The following is a 17,093-nucleotide window of genomic DNA, read 5'->3' on the forward strand; positions in this document are numbered from 1 at the left end:
GGTTCAAATCAAGTCTCTGGAATACATCCCCCGCTGGGATGGGTCCTCAGTCCTTTGTTCAAAGCTTCAGCTTGTAGCAAAGTTCCTCCAGAGGTATGAAGCAGGATTGAAGACAAGATGGAGATGAGGCATCAGCCTTATATAGTCTTTTCCAGGTGTAAGAACACCTCTTTGTTCTTACTGTGGAAAATTACAGCAAGATGGAGTCTGGAGTCACATGGGCAAGTTCCTGCATACTTTGCTGAGTCTCAAGGCATATTTGCCTTCTCTCAATGGGTCCATTGTATAGCTGATGGTCCTTAATGGGCCATCAAGCAGGCTAGGCAGAGCTAACACCAGTTTGTCTGGGATGTCACCCAGCAGCATAGCATAAGTTTGAAATACAGACAGTATAGAGCCAATATTCATAACTTCAACTACAAAATTGATACACACATATAGACAGCCTAATCATAACAAGTAAACCATAACCTTGTCTTAGACACCCCATTTGACCCCCTTTATACAAGATTTGCGTGCCACTACAGGACCTTGGTTGCAACAATGATCTATATGGTCCCAGATTATATCAATAACGTCACACCTGGGTGGCGAGATAGATCAGTGTATCCAAGGGGACTATCTGTGACTCCATGTTAAGGCTGTTCTGGTGCCTGAGGACTTTACACTTAATAATTAATTGGTGAAAACTAAGTATAGGGCAATCCTGCTTCTTAACAGTCTGCCCTGAGGTTGGTACTCTCACTCTTGAGCCACTGCAGGACAGCCTTTGTGATAGATGGTGCCTTACGCCAAGAATCACAGCAATATTCAGGTTACTCCCAGTCCCAAAGGATCAGTCACTTACCCCAGATCAGTTGCACCCTAGATCTCACACCAAAGACAATGCTTGTACCCAATCCTATAACAAACTATCTAAAGATTTATTAACTAGGAAAAGGAAATAAGTTATTTACAAAGTTAAAGCAGGTAAATACACACACACACATCAATGAGTTACTGTCTTAAGTTTCAAAAGTAAGATAGGCTTCTCTAATAAGCTGTCCCTTAGCGCTAACCGAAGCTAAACCCTAGGGATCTCCTTCTTATGCCTAGAAAACATTGCCCTTGAGTCCAAGCAGCATAGCGATGCAGTTTCTTCTTGTTAAGGGTTTTTATCCCATTCCAATTCTCTGACCTGCCAGTTCAGCTGATAGGAGGAACTCCTCTTTATTGGGGGCAGAGAGCAAACAACAAAGTCTTTTGTCTTCTGATGATCCACAATAGTGCGTCTAGTGGTGATGGGCTGATTTGTTGGGCAGAAGGTAACACCTCCTGTTGGAGACTGGTACTTCACACTGGTTAATGCTTATATCATCTGCATCATCTCACTGGTTAATGCTCCTCCCCTGTCTGGTGATTTACAGTTACAGAGCACACACGTAAATATTACCTGATAACATGGGATGCAGATGATATAAGTGAGATTAATGCATCCAGACCCTTACAAGCATTTCATAAAGTCTAAACACATTCTTATAATTCTAATAACTATTTTAGCAATACTAACACACAGGTGAGGTAGGCTGATTCCAGCTATGCATTTGTCAGTGATCATTTGAGACGTAGGCCCCTTGGCATAAGCTGGCACCTGGTCTGCCAGCGTCACACTGACAATTGCAGGATCTCACAGTGGTAGTCTAAGACCTTGTAAAAGCATTTGATGAATATGTGCAATTTAACGATTTCTCAAATAGCGACTCTTGCTTACTCTGGACACAGCTAACGTCCTGCTGAGGGGGAAAATAACATCCATCTCATAGTACCAAAAAAATATAGCAAAATTGGATGTGCATGCAAAATTAGCCATTAAAAGATCAGTGAGGAGCTGATTAGGGTCTGGGGAGGAATTAGTTTAGTGAAAATAAATAGGTCCGAACACACGATCAGAGTTACTTAGTGTTATTACAGTGAAAAAGATAATAAAGCCCAGAAGGAACTAGTGTGTCAACTGAGGAAAAAGAAATAAACCCAGAAATACCACAGGCGTTAAAAAGTAATGGGAGGGACAGCCACGACCCAGAGCCCACTGGGAACATTTTGTTCTGTTCTTTATGTCAAAGTTTCTATAACCCCGAGGGAAACACATGTACAACTTCCAAAAAGTGAGACTGAGTTAAAACAAAAATCACAGCAGGAAGTAGCAACGGCAGCCTCTGCAGCTGTTGGAGTGGTAAAGCGGGAGCACATGATGGGCTCCCAATAGGATTTTACAAACCCCCATAGCGACTGGAGTATTGGGCTATAATGCACAGCCAGATAACACCAACCTCGCTATTTGCCCGAAGGAAGGAGAGCTCCTGAGTGAGTGCTCGAGCTACAGCCTAAACTCCCTCCTTTAACACGGACCTAAAAATATTTGTTAATAGTTATAGTGTCAGTAAGGTGAGTTGTTGATATAGGGAGGGATTTCCAAAGCTGAGATGGGGATTTGGATGGCCAAATCCAATTAATTTCAAAATCCCACCCGAAAAGATCAAGTACTGGAGGTTGTATCAGGACCATGTTGGGTGTGTTATCCATGACCTTCACTCAGTGTAGTTTATACCTGAGCTAAGATTGATACTGTCACCTGATGCTAAAAATGCATTATACTAGTTGGAGTTCATGGGAGTTAAGGCCATTTTATAAAATGAATCCCGACAATGTGAGACACCCGTTGAGCAGCATTGCTGATTGCTGGATCTTGCCCAAACGTCTTTCTGCTTAATAAGAGGGCACATGTTTGTGATACACCCTGTCCTAATCAGCATTTCCTTAGCGCCCTGATAGGATATGATTCAGACATCTCCAGCATTTAAATAGGAAAAGGTGGTGATGGTGGGAATCTCATCTAGCTTCTGTGTTTCGCCAACCCAAATGTGCTCATGCCAATAGTATGAAATGTTGTGGCAACTAGAACAGTATGACTGGACTGAAAGGTGATATTGCTACATTTTACATTCCAGATTAGCATACATCACTATGAAGTAAGTGATGCGTTCCTGAGTTGTCCTTTTTACAGTGACGTCCCAAGATTTTCAACATTTAGGGAGGGGTAGTGCTCTTAAGCATATGTGTATACATTCATTCTTGGGGGTTATAAATGCTCACTATGGGAAGTAACACAGGTTTGGGGTAGTGTAGGGACCAAACAGTCAGCTTGGTGGGAAAGATGAATGTTGTTACAATGATCACTATACAGGGAGCCTTAATTATGTAGTAAACTAATTAACAATCCTGAGTGTAAGTTTTTAAACAGAATAATGAGCTAGTTTGGAAGGGTAACCAGCCAGGGGATAGCTGGGTGCACTCCATGTGGTTCAAGGAAGAAGGGAAGGCTTTCATTGCTAATAAGTTTTGTCCACATTCTGAAATCCATGACATTGATATCCTTCACATGCAGTAGATAGAAATGTTCAAAGGGAACTGCATGGTGCCCCTAACTTAAAGGATGCCCCAGCGGGCACAAATGAATGAGATGGATCAGTTTTGACACACTACTCTTTGGCAAAAGTGTGTTTGTAATTATTTGAAACAAAGTAAAAAGGTTGATGTTTCAGCAGCGGTGTCTTTTCGCCTCTGTAAGTGGTTATGAACTGTAACAATCTTTATATGCTCAGAGTTGATAGACCACCACAGCTGTGAAAAGTGTGGTTATTAATGTGATTGGTATATGCAGGAAAATATTAATAAATTATGATGGTCAAATGAATAAATTACCAGGAGATTATAAAAACCCATCTCCTATTCCAGGGATCCATTTCCAATAATCTCCTACTAATTTGTTCCTCTCACTGTTGCACATATTGTGCAAATTTTAAGGAACAAGTGAAGGCTGTAAGTTGAGTGAAGTCTGAGTGGCTGAAGAACTACATGGCAATGAGAACCACCTAAATCAGGGGACGGCAACCTTTCAGAAGTGGTGTGCCGAGTCTTCATTTATTCACTCTAATTTAAGGTTTTGCGTGCCAATAATACATTTTAATGTTTTTAGAAGGTCTCTTTCTATAAGTCTATAATATATAACTAAACTATTGTTGTATGTAAAGTAAATAAGGTTTTTCAAATGTTTAAGAAGCTTCATTTAAAATTAAATTAAAATGCAGAGCCCCCGGACCGGTGGCCAGGACCCGGGCAGTGTGAGTGCCACTGAAAATCAGCTTGCGTGCCGCCTTCGGCACGTGTGCCATAGATTGCCTACCCCTGACCTAGATCTTCAGCTCTTCATTTCCAAATGTCTTAACTTTATTTTTGAAATTGTATAACTTTTGTAAAGAAAGGGAAAAGTTGGTTTGGGGCATTAGATGGACCACACTTCAACGCATGTTTAACTTGACTCTTATTTAATAAAGATGCGTGTTTAAGAACGTATGTTAATTAAAATATGTCAGCTGTACGTACTCACTGTGGGATCTAGAAGTTAAGTTACTTGCTGTCCTGTTTACTCAGAATCATCAGTAATAAAGATACTGCCATCCAAATTCTGCCTTTCATTATCCCTATGCCAATCCGCCATATCTTTCAGTGGTGTTACTCATTAGTAGTAACAAGCCCAGGGATCTGTTCTAGGTCCGATGTTATTTAACATCTTTATTAATGGCCTGGATGTAGGTATAGGGAGCTTACTGATCAAGTCCACAGATGACACAAAGCTGGGGGGTTGCAAACACTTTAGGGGATAGAACTGGATTTTGATAAATTGGAGAACTGGGCTATAGACAACAAAATGAAAATCAAACAAAGACAAATGTAAGGTGCTACGCCTAGGGAAGAAAAACCAAATGCACAAATACAGAATAGGGGATAACTGGCTTGTCAGCAGCACTGCTGAGAAGGATCTGGGAGTTGTGGTGGTTGACAACCTCGACATACGTCAGCAATGTGATGCTGTTGCAAAAAAACAAATGCAATTTTGGGTTGCATTAACAGAGGCATAGCATGCAAGTCACAGGAGCTGATAGTACTACTCTTCTCGGTGCTAGTTAGGCCTCAGCTGGAGTGCTGTGTCCAGTACTCCAGTCACCAATGCATAGAAGGGATGTAGAGAAACGGGAAAGGATCCAGAGGCAAGTGACAAAGATGATCCAAGGGATGGAACACAAGCCATATGAGCAAAGGCTAAAGGAATTGGGTATGTTTCATTTCGAAAAGAGGAGATTAAGGGGAGGGGAACATGATAGAGGGCTTCAGATACTTGAAAGGCTGCCATAAAATAGATGGAGAAAAGTTGTTCTCTCTTGGGCAGGACAAGAAGCAATAGGTTCAAACTACAGCATAGCCGATTTAGATTAAATCTCAGGAATAGCTTCCTAACTGTAAGAACAGTAGGCCAATGGAACAGACTGCTTCTGGAGCTTGTGGAATCTCCTTCACTGGTGGTTTTCAAAAGGATGCTGATAGCCATCTGTCTTGGATAGTTTAGAGACAACAAATCCTGCATCTTGGCAGGAGGTTAGACAAGACCCTTGCAGTCCTTTCTAACCTATGGTTCTATGATTCTATAACCAAGTGAGATCCCGACATTAGAATTCAGTCAATAACTTGATACATGTGCCAGAATAGGATTCAGCTCACTCTCCCTCCGCTTTGCTGGCCAGGGAGTGCAAACAGGAGTAAAAAGTAATGAAAACATAGTTACCAAAGGAAGCAGATGGGACTCTGATTACAAACAGGAGGAAGATCTGATGAAGATGGAGGTGCCATTTTTACACCACTTTTCAGATTAGAGCTGCACTTAAAATGTGGTAGTAATTCTGGGGGGTTCATAATAGCTCAGGAATGTAAACATTTGCTTTCCTATAATGTAACAGCACATTTCAGTTTTCTAAAAAAGTTACCAAAGATTCCATTTGGCAAAGTCACTATGTATCACAATGACTCTTAACTCCTTGTCTGTTTTTTTCCCCCTCGAATAGTTGATTGGAATGCTGTTGGCATGCTGTCTGTCCCGATTTATCACGGCCAATCAGTATGAGATGGTGTAACAAGGTGAGCCGTTATCTCTTTGTACAGTGTGCTGGCCACAAGGTATTCAGTAGCCATGCTCTGCTGTACATTTGTTCATGATAGTAGATTTTGGGTATCTCATGTTTTTATCAAGAATGGGGCCTTTAGCTGTGGGTTCTGCCTCCCTCCGCCCCAATATTTTGCCTGGTGGAAAGAGGGGAATTGCAGCATCACTTGAACATACAGTTTATGAATATTTTGTTACCTCTGAATATATTTTTTTTTAACAGAGAAAGTTCTGTTGTGAAGCTTGTTAGCAGCTAAAACAATTCATCTCTTTCTCTCTCCTTCCCTAGTCTTTCAGAGATGTGAAATACAGAGCCTGTCTCAAAATCAGGAACTGCAGCAATCTAGGAAGACTTTAAAGAATGTTAGAGCACACTCTCTCGCTCGCACACGCGTGCACACACACACACACCGTCTTCTAAACTCCGTACCATGTGTAGTGTACCATTCCGTGAAGTACTATTGCACCACCAAGAGTAGTTTGAACCATTCAGCATCCAGTACTGTACACTCCATCTTAAAGGTTCTGCATATGATGGCACTATATGTATGTTCTTGGTCATACAGTAGTTGCATTGTACGTGAACAATGGTAATCCATTAACAGCATCGATCAGGCTGTGCATGTAGTGACTGGAGGGCAAAATTAGCCTTTCACCATGGTTAATAAGTGTTGCACACGTTCATTTAAACCAGTATATGAAATATATATTCTTTTGCTTTACTAAATCTTAGTTTCTTGTTTTGTTTACTGCTTTACTAAGGTTTTCATCTTCTCGCCACAAATGCCCCCTTCCCCCGAAACACAAGAAATCAGTAACATAACATAAAGATACTTGAAAAATAATGTTATAATGTTGTGCTTGAAGGGAACTGTTATTCCTGATGTTCTACTACATCTTTGATTCTTATTCAATGTTGTATGCCTAGTGCGTATGCCAGTAGACTTTGTCTAGTGCATTTTGCCTCTGAACCTGAACCTGTGTAATACTGTTATTAAGCTGTGTTGTTGCTTACTGTGAAGGCAGTAATTTTGCTTCTTTTATTTTTTTTATTAGATAACTATGAACTAATCAAATCGTGCTGTAATGCGGCCTTCATCCTTTTTTCTATTTTCTTTTTTTTCCCATTGATGTTACAGCCACCAAATATATTGTCAAATCAATCAAAACAAAAACAAGCATACAGAATATTTTGGGGGGGGAAGCAAAAGTTTAAAACCTTTTTAAAAAAATAGGAATTTTTTAATAATGTCTCTGTCTAGCATGCCAACAAGAATGCGTTGATATTGTATTTGTGAGATATGTATTAATAAATGGAACTATTACAGATTTCTATCTGCTTCACGTTTGTTCTTCAGCCCTAACACAACTCTCAGGGAGAAGTAAAACACAAAGTGCATCATTATTTAGAATTATGCGTATTTTAAGTTGTGACTTGCTTATGAGGCAAAAATAATATTGCCTTGGAAGGAGGTAGTAGCTGGAATTGTTTCAAACTCTTGGTGAAACAAACTGGAATAAGTGGAAGGTTTTTTATGGGCTGAATACATACCCTCTGCTTCACAATTACTCCTTTTGTGGCTGGTAACAAAATCTACAGTGTTCAATGATCCAGGTCCTTAATTGTATTGCACACTATTATGGTGTTAAGAATTCCCTTACGTTTGTGTTTGCATAGCACTGACTGCAACATTTGTGGAAAGGTATGCACTTGTCTCTCGGCCTTGGAAGGGTCTCTCTCCATGTGAATATATGGAGAATTTAGGGCCTGACACAAAGCCCATACAAGTCAGTGGTAGTTTTCCATTGACTACAATGGGTTTGGATTGGGCACTAAACCCCCTCAATCTAAAACCCATTGAAATCAATAGGAAGACTCCCATTGACTTCACTAGGCTTTTGTTCAGGCCTTAAATCAGTAATTTACCTGTAAATTGAGAAGAGAATTTAGCCCTCTTTGTTACTTGGGTAAAAAAGAAAAATGAAGGAGGAAAGCTGTAGCATATGTGGGCATAAACTTTCAAGCCTTTCTGAAAAGTACCTTCAAATACAAGAAGTAATTGTACAGTGCCTCAGCCCTACATTGTATACCCGGCGATGAACAGCAATCTCTTTAAACTATAAAGGCATGTCTTTCTGTAAAGCTTAATAACTGCAGAGGCGTTCAGTATTGTGCATGCATACACAACCCCCCATAATTACATGTGCCTTTGCTGTGTACACTTTGCATATGCACTCAGGTATGGAAACTCTTTTGCTCTGACTAAATTCCAGGAAGATAAAACACCGCTGAGTGACTTGCAGGTAGTGTAAAAATATAGCTGGTTATTGTCTCAATGCTGCCATGCAGACCCGTTAAGGGCTGAGTTTGAACCTAGATAACACACATTAGGCTTTACTCAAACAAGCTGCAAAATGCCACAAACTGAAGTCCAAGTGCAGGGTATTATTTTTGGTTTCCACATCCCCTGAGCTGAAAGAATAAGGGAACATCTGGACAGATCTTAGATTAAATAGACATATGTGTTAAACGTATGCTCTGACTGCACTTTCACAAAAGCACTGGTGCTGCTATAAACACAACCACCAGGACTCCTTGGCAGAATACAGACCCTCCTTCTGCCTCTTGCTTGTGTTTTCTTTCCCCTTAGCAGCAGGGACACTAGACTCCCTAATTAGTATGGAATGAACCATTCGAAGCAGGTTTTAAATGAGATCTCCAGGAGAATCCTGTAGACCGCAGCTCATTACGCTGCCTACCCTGGTGCCTGCGTTGGGGATCAGACTCTGATACCAGGTTTTAAGCCAGTGGTGACAGTGGAGCCCGAAGATGGCTCAGGTGTGTGCATGCATACATGGTCTCTAGCAGCATGCGCTGCTTTTCAGCATTCGCTGCCAATAAATCCATTGTCTGATATTGATGTTGGCTGGAGTGATCCCTGCTCTCTCATCCAAAATTAAAGGCAATCGTAGTAGTAGTAGTGCTGAGGAATAAACAGGCATGCAGGGATACATAAAGGAAACAAAACATGAAAAGACCTTAAAAGCTCACTGGCACCTTCAGCTTTATTGGGGTGGGAGCTTGCACTTGGGGGGGGGAAGCAGAACTTGGTGTCAATCTCTAACCACAGATCATTATTGTTACTGATGTGATCCATTGCTGAGAATAAAGCTGATCTTCACTCTCTCCCTCCTGCTGTATTTGACTGATGCTTGTAACTCCAATAGCTTCGCCTTGGCCTTGAGTCTCAATCTGCGCTTTCCAGTGGCAGAGTCTGCTCTGCCTCAGCTCCAGCTCTGCTTTACTTGACACCTATCACTAAACAATAGAATTTCTAAGTTAAGATTTGTTTGTCACCAGCTGATGTTATGTGCCACTTTCCCTAGTAACAGCTGCTTTCCCTGCCACTGCTTGGTTCTGGGGGTTTTTTAAGGTACGTGGAACTGTGTGTGTGTGTTTGTGTGTGTGTGTGAGAGAGAGAGAGAGAGAGAGAGAGTTGAGATGGGAGTAGTGGTTATTACAAGGGTCCACCATAGCTATGATTACTTTTAGACTTTCAATGTAACCCTCTGTTTTCATATGCTCAGACCTTTCTGAGAAATTCCCCAGACCCTTTCTATGCGTAATCTCAGTCCAATGGCTGGTTGTGTTTATGTTGTTTTGTTTTGTTTTTCTTTTTAATTCCTTCAGCCATTTTTAAGCAGTGAAAGGGCGAAATCCCTTCGCCACCCCCCTCATTTTATGAAAATGTAAAGATGCTTTAGCTCATAAGTAGCTGAAATTCAGCATCTGACAATGTGAGATTGACTAGTCGTTTCTCAGAAGAGCTGAAAACTTGCCTTAATCGTGGGGGACAGAGCTATAAGAATGTTCAAATTCATCAATGTGCACAGACATTAGTAACTTTGGCTAATGTTGGAAGCTATAAAACGAAGTACTACACTAAGGACTAAATCCTGCTTGGCTGATTCGCACAAGTAGTTCCCTTAACTTTCCTAGCTGGCAAATTACTGCACCTCTAGAGCCAGGAAAGTGCTTACAAAACAGGGGTTTTCTGGCTTCCATCCTCCCAACCCCAAAACCAGAAAATTAAATAAAAATCAAATGTATTCTTGATGTTCTGCACTGTGGTATTTAAATAAATGTGTGTATATAATACTGAGAGAGGAGAAACCTGTATATTTAAGCAGGTTAATCATTAACATTTGTCCTGCAGTGAAGTTGCCTTCTGCTCAGTTTTGCTGGGTCTCTGTGGTCTGTGCTGGTTCAGGAGGAAGGACGATGCATTGTTCTCCTCAAGAACAGTATGTGGATTCTGTGCTTTGCAGCTTCACGATCCATCAGGCAGGCCTGGCAGTAGCTGTAGGAAATCAAACACTGGAAATGACTGACTGTGCATTTGGGCAAATTGAGGGCAATCAATTAAAAGCTGGATTTTGCATAAAGACTGGAACTCCAAGCAGACCAACTTTCCTTCGTTATTGATGTCTGCCTTTCTTGTACACGCCACAGTGCAGAGAAGAGGAATTGGTGTCCTAGCTTTTGTTTGGGCCCTGTCACTAGACTGCTGTATATTTGCTGTCTCATTTGTTTCCCTGTATTGATTTTTCTATTATAAATGATATGTGCTCCACATTCAAACCTGGGAAAGTTCGGAGCAAGATCCAAACGTTGCAGCTTGGCCTCAACTCTGATTGGAATGTCTTTTTTTTTTTAAACACCTTTTATTTATATTGCCTGTGCAGTTCTGTATTGCTGAACCTCCAGCTAAAAGGGCAAATGAACAGCTGCCTTCAGAGACCAGGTCATTCTTCAGCTCAGCCTGTGGGGAGCTGTCTCTCTCTGTCAGGAACAGTAGTTTCCTTGCTGGAGCATTCCCTTGGCTTTTGATAGCTCTGAGTTTGGCACGCTGAAGTCTGCTCCTTTTATGCCAACGCAGCCCACTGCTTCTCTGCTGTGCTATGCAGCAGAACAATGTTCACGGTTTAATTAATGTGAAGAATGCCAATACAATTTCTGCATAAATGCTGGGCAGCTTTCATGTAACTCCTCTAGGGGGATTTTTTTTTCAGGCTATGGAAATGCTGTTTACAAGCACAGTTTCCTCGTATTCCCCCCCTTCTTGCCCCAGTGGTGTATGCTTGATTTGTTTCCAATTTGCAGTAAGCCTGGTGTTCTATTAGTGGCTTTGCTTCGTGTATGTAGTAGAATGTGCACTTTCTACCTTGTCCTTCAACCATATGATTTATGGGGACAGCTCCTGCATACCTCATCCCTGAGAATTCAATGGGACTTTTGGTACACAGAGGATTAGAGAATCAGGCCAGACCCTGCAGTTTTTATTCTAGGAAAACTCCCATGGAAGTCAGGACAGCAGCTGTAAAAAGGTAAGTACTACAAGCTCTTCTTCAGACAGCTCTAAAAATGTATCCTGTCTCTCTACAACACCCCTCCCCCAATCAACTGAGTATTTTAATCAAGCAGGAAATTTGAACCAACAAAGAATCACACTAGGTGGCCTTTTAAGTTCATTTCAGTCAAAGTTGTATCTTGCTCTGATTGAAGGGTGATGCTGAATTAAGGGTCATCTCTGACAGGCACAGCAGCTTGCGGTGAAGGAATCCCAGAGGGGATTTGGCCCACCAGCAGTCCCAGTCTCTCCCACTGCAATAGGATTCGTCTGCCCAAAGGAGAACGGAGGTTGGGCTGCGAACATCTTCCCTGTGATTCACCTGGTTAGAGGAGGAAGTGGGTCACACCAGCCTCCTCTCAAATTTCCTACCGATCAAGGGCTGTTTGGGCCAAGATGCTGATGCTGAGTGATGGGGTGACAGGCCACTGAACTGGATTTGAATTCTGGTCCCATTTCAGTGAAGCATGCGCTTAACTTTAACCATGTGCGTAATCCCATCCCTAGCCAACAGCACACTTCAAATAGGTGCTTAAGCGCTTTGCTAAGTCAGAGGGAGTTGCTGGGCTACCATCAGCCTCTCCAGAGATCCTGCTTGTCTGGGTGAGGGGGTATCAGACTGAGCTGTCTATGGACTCCTTGGGGGAACCTGTTACAGGCGGTGGGCGGAGTTCTTTCAGCACCTATCTCCTATTTCCACAACCTGGTACTGGGCTTATTCTACATGCTGCTCCAGTCTCTAACCTTTCCACAGATGAGCAAAGTGCAGGAAACAGAGAAATAATCAATTTCTCATTAATGTAAAAGTAAAACCAAATGATTTTGTAAATGCAGGTTCCTCCCAGGCTGCAATAATCTCGCTGTAGGTTAACATGGCAGCAAGGTCTGCGGAAATGAAGAGGCCATTAATAATTTTGCAAGCGGCGCAACGGTGATAAAAATAGCTGTGCCGTTTTCAGATGGTCCAAGGAGATACTGAGAAGCTGTTCCTTCAAAATAACAGACTAAAACAAATCTAGTGTGACTCCAGGCCGGAATCAGTCGATCCTACATGCTGCTCTTTGGGTGTGAAATGCACGCCTGTGCAAAGGGCCAACACAAGCCCTATGCACCACTTGCACCCTACTTTGAGAGATCCCGTGGGACTTAACTAGTGCATGGACCTTGCTCTGGCCCTCTGCACAGGGGTGAATTTCACCTCAAGGGAAAGCCTTGGGATATTTTACAGAGGTTAATATTAGTGTGAACATTTTCAGCTACAGAAAAGCAGTTGATCTTAACGGTTATGTTCACTGTAGGCAGTGACATACTGTCTGGGAGCTGGGGTGAGTGCTGGATTATGCTGATGAACACAGCCTGTATGTATAGGTTTTGCCAGTGGCATTGCTTTACATTTGACCCAATCCTGCAGGCCTTATTCAGGCAAAGCTCCCATTGCAATGAGTCCTGCCTGGCTCAGAGTGCAGGATCAGGGCCACAATGTCTAGCCAGAAAGAATTGGTTCTCCACACTGTTTAGCCCACCATTTCTTCACACCAGCATCAAAATGGAGCTCTATCATCAGGGCAGGGAGGGAGCCTGGATGGAACCCGTTTGCAGCCCATTAGTACTGTGGTTCTCAACCAGAAGTATGGGTACCCCTGGGGGTACATAGAGATCTTCCAGGGGGTACATCAGCTCAGCTAGATATTTGCCTAGTTCTTCGAGTGCTTGTTCACGTCCATTCCACATTAGGTGCACGCGCGTCGGAAACTTTTTCCCTTAGAGGCTCCTGGCGGGGGGCCCCCCCTGAGTGGCGCCACTGCGCCATGCATATGTATCCCCGCTGGCCCGACCCCCTCCAGTTCCTTCTTACCGTCCGTGGCGGCATTGGAACAGTCTGTTGCTCTTGTAGGAGAAGCAATCCCTTAGCTTTAGAGTACTTAGCTGCTATCGGTTTGTTAGCATTCCTTTGTTGTGGACACTTAGTAGATTAGGTGCTTGGAGGCTTCCAACACCCGCCCCGGGCCACGGGGCATGCCGCAGGCCCATGGGTTTAAGGCTTGTGCCACGTGCCGCAAGCCTATGCCGGTTAGTGACCCCCACGACTCCTGTCTACGTTGCCTGGGGGAAGCACACCAAATGGAACGGTGTAAGATTTGCAAGGCATTCAAGCCAACAAAGAAAGAGAGAGACTTTCGTTTGAAACAATTGTTCATGGAGGCTGCGCTGCAGCCACCGGGCCCGGAGCGCTCGACGTCGGCTCCAGCTTCCTCGGTGCGGAGTGCCCCAGAGTCATCAAGAGACCGAGTGCTGGCCAAGCACCGCAAGCCATCAGCTCAGGAGCGCCAAAGTAGGCCCCGGCACCGCTCATCCTCCCCGGTGCGGGCCAAGGCGCAGCCGAAGGAAGGGCATGGACGTTCCCCGCAAAGGAGACCAGAGCCATCCAAGGCCCCGAGCACCGGGAAGAGAGTAGTGGATGCTGTACCGGCGCCATCACTGGTAATACCGGCGCCACAAGTCCAACTCTATGTGAACTCAGTGCGGACGATGGGCTCGAGGGCATAGGGAGATCAGCCCTCCACACCTGACACCTTTGAGGCGGCGAAGGACCTCATTGGGTAATCGGTGGCGAGCCCCCTCCGACCAGGGAGACCAGCAGGAAGAAGCTGAGCAGCTGCTGACCTCCTCGTCATCTCCGGATGAAGCAGTGGAGGGCACAGCAGTATCAGGGCCTCTGCCAATAGACCACAGAGCCCACCAAGAGCTGCTGCGTAATGTTGCCCATAACTTGGGGTTACAGGCCGAGGAGACGGTTGAGCAAGAGGACCCCATGGTGGACATTCTGAGCCCAGAAGGTGCATCCAGAATAGCGCTCCCGCTCATTAAGACCATTCAGTCGAACTATAAGACTATATGGCAGACCCTGGCCTCCAGCGCTCCAACAACCAAAGGTGTGGAGCGCAAGTACTTCGCCCCGTCAAAGGGGTATGAGTTCTTGTTCTGCCACCCAAACCCATGTTCCCTGGTAGTCTCGGCGGTGAACGAGAAAGAGCACCATGGGCAGCAGGTCCCGGCCCCTAAGACCAAGGAAGCAAAACGCCTGGACCTGTTCGGCAGGAAGGTGTATTTGTCGGGGGCCTCCAGTTGAGGATTGCTAACCAACAGGCCATCCTCAACAGGCATAATTTCAACTTCTGGGCGGCAGTGGGGAAGTCTAAGGACAGCCTCCTGCAGGGTTCCCAACAGGAGTTCACGGCCCTGGTGGACGAGGGCAAAGCCGTAGCGAAGACCTCTCTCCAGGCATCCTTGGATTCGGCAGACGCGGCGGCCAGGACAATCGCGTCTGGCATGGTCATGCGGCGCTTGGCGTGGCTTCAGGAGTCAGGTCTGCCGCCTGAGGTCCAGAATTCGCTTCAGGACCTCCCCTTCGAAGGGTCCGGACTCTTTTCGGACCAGACAGATGCAAAACTACATAGACTCAAGGGCTACACTCAAGTCGCTGGGTATGCACACCCCGGCAGCTCAGAGGAAGCCCTTCAAGCCACAGCCTCCTCCTCAGCGCCGCTACCAGCCTCGTCCTAGGCACGAGCCTTACCACAGGTGAGGCAGAGATAACAGGAGGCGGCGCAATAACAGTAACTCCAATAGGCCGGGCCAGAGCCAAGGCCAGCACAGATCCCAGCCGGGCCCTAAACCAGGCTTTTGAAGGTGCGCTCGAGGACAGCGTACCGGATCAATCACCGGATCCGTCTCCTTGTTTCCTGAACCGCCTGTCCCACTTCTCCCGTGCGTGGTCCAGCATTATGTCGGACCGCTGGGTGGTACGCACGGTGTGAAGAGGGTACATGCTGCAGTTTTCCTCCCTCCCTACCTCCCACCCCCCTTCCCCGTCCCTCTTCAGGGACCCTTCTCACGAGCATCTCCTGGAAAAGGAGGTCCACTCGCTCCTAGAGGCAGGGGTGGTAGAGATAGTACCGTCAGACCTAAGGGGGAAAGGGTTCTACTCTCGTTACTTCCTCATTCCCAAGGCCAAAGGAGGCCTTCGTCCCATTCTAGACCTGCGCGGGCTCAACGAGTTCTTGGTCAAGGCCCGGTTCCGCAGGGTCTCTCTGGGCACCATCATCCCTTCCCTGGATCCGGGGGACTGGTACACTGCCCTCGACCTGAAGGATGCGTACTTTCATATCGCCATTCACCCAGCACATCGCCGGTTCCTGCGTTTCACCGTGAACCAGGGACATTACCAGTTCATGGTTCTCCCGTTTGGCCTAGCCGTGGCTCCACGGGTGTTCACAAAATGCATGGCGGTAGTGGCGGTCTTCTTACGGAGGCAGAGGATTTGGGTTTACCTGTACCTCGACAACTGGCTCCTGGTGGGTCGGTCCGAAGAGGAGGTTCGGTCCCACGTGCAGGTGGCCCTAAGACTATTCCGCACGCTGGGGCTCCTGGTCAACGTCCCCAAGTCCACTCTGATTCCAACGCAGAAAGTGGAATTCATAGGGGCGGTCCTAGACGCGGTGCGGGCAAGGGCGAGCCTCCCAGTATCACAATTCCTGGCCATCCAGCAAGCAGTGAACTCCCTGTGCCAGTTTCCCACTACAACGGCCAGATGCTGTCTGCGGCTGCTGGGCCACATGGCAGCATGCACACATGTGGTCAAGCATGCCAGGCTGAAACTCAGGACGCTGCAGGCTTGGCTCGCGCGTGTTTACCGCCCAGGCAGGGATCCCCTGGACTTGGTAGTGACAGCCCCAGGGGATGTGCTGGACTCCTTGCTGTGGTGGCAGTCCCAGTCCGTGGTTTGCGAAGGCATCCCCTTTGCCATGCAACAGCCAGACCTGACGCTTGTGACGGACGCGTCAGACCTCGGATGGGGTGCTCACCTGGGAGACCTCAGGACTCCGAGCTTGTGGTCGGGAACAGAGCGGTCGCTCCATATCAACGTGAAGGAGCTCAGGGTGGTTCAGTTAGCCTGCCAGACCTTTCACGCCACTTTGAGTGGTCACAGCATGACAGTTCTGACAGACAACACGACCGCCATGTTTTATATAAACAAGCAGGGCGGAGCCCGTTCCTCGCCGCTCTGCCACGAGGTTCTCCTCCTCTGGGACTTTTGCATAGCCTACGTCATTCACCTCGAGGCGTCGTATCTCCCGAGGGTGCGGAACGAACTGGTGGACTACCTCAGCAGGTCCCACTGCATACACGAGTGGACGCTCAGAGTGGACGTCATGTTTTCACTCTTCCGCAAGTGGGGGTTTCCCTGAGTAGACCTGTTCGCCACCAGGGGTAACGCCCAGTGCCCGCAGTTCTGCTCATTCCAGGATCGCCGCCCGGGCTCAGTAGCCGACGCGATCCCGTGGGGAGGGGACTTGAAATATGCCTTTCCCCCGCTCCCTCTGGTACACAAGGTCCTGCTCAAAGTGCACAGGGACAGGGCAGCAGTCATCCTCATTGCCCCGGCCTGGCCCCGCCAGCACTGGTTCACTACGCTCCTGGAGCTGTTGGTGGAAGCCCCGGTAACCCTGCCCCTGCACCGGGACCTCATCACACAGGACGGATGGCGGCTCCTCCACACCGACCTGCAATTACTGCATCTGACGACATGGAAGCTCTGTGGCTAAGCGCTTTGGAGAGCCAGTGCTACCTTCCTGTGCAGCAGATTC

General features: G+C 46.0%; 1 protein-coding gene across 1 annotated transcript in view; it reads left to right on the plus strand.

Moving 5' to 3' along the window:
- The window catches only part of LOC112104198 (tetraspanin-7), a 38,605-nt gene extending 31,238 nt beyond the window's left edge, over positions 1-7,367 (plus strand). The window contains exons 7-8 of the mRNA XM_029911293.1: positions 5,937-6,009; positions 6,324-7,367. Of these exons, the coding sequence (XP_029767153.1) occupies positions 5,937-6,005 (69 nt within the window). The 3' untranslated portion in view covers positions 6,006-6,009; positions 6,324-7,367. The remainder of the gene's footprint in view (positions 1-5,936; positions 6,010-6,323) is intronic.
- Positions 7,368-17,093: the final 9,726 nt, after the last annotated feature.

Source organism: Terrapene carolina, unplaced genomic scaffold, assembly GCF_002925995.2.
Source record: "Terrapene carolina triunguis isolate 2854851 unplaced genomic scaffold, T_m_triunguis-2.0 Scaffold26, whole genome shotgun sequence".
In the NCBI taxonomy this organism is placed as follows: Eukaryota; Metazoa; Chordata; order Testudines; family Emydidae; genus Terrapene; species Terrapene triunguis.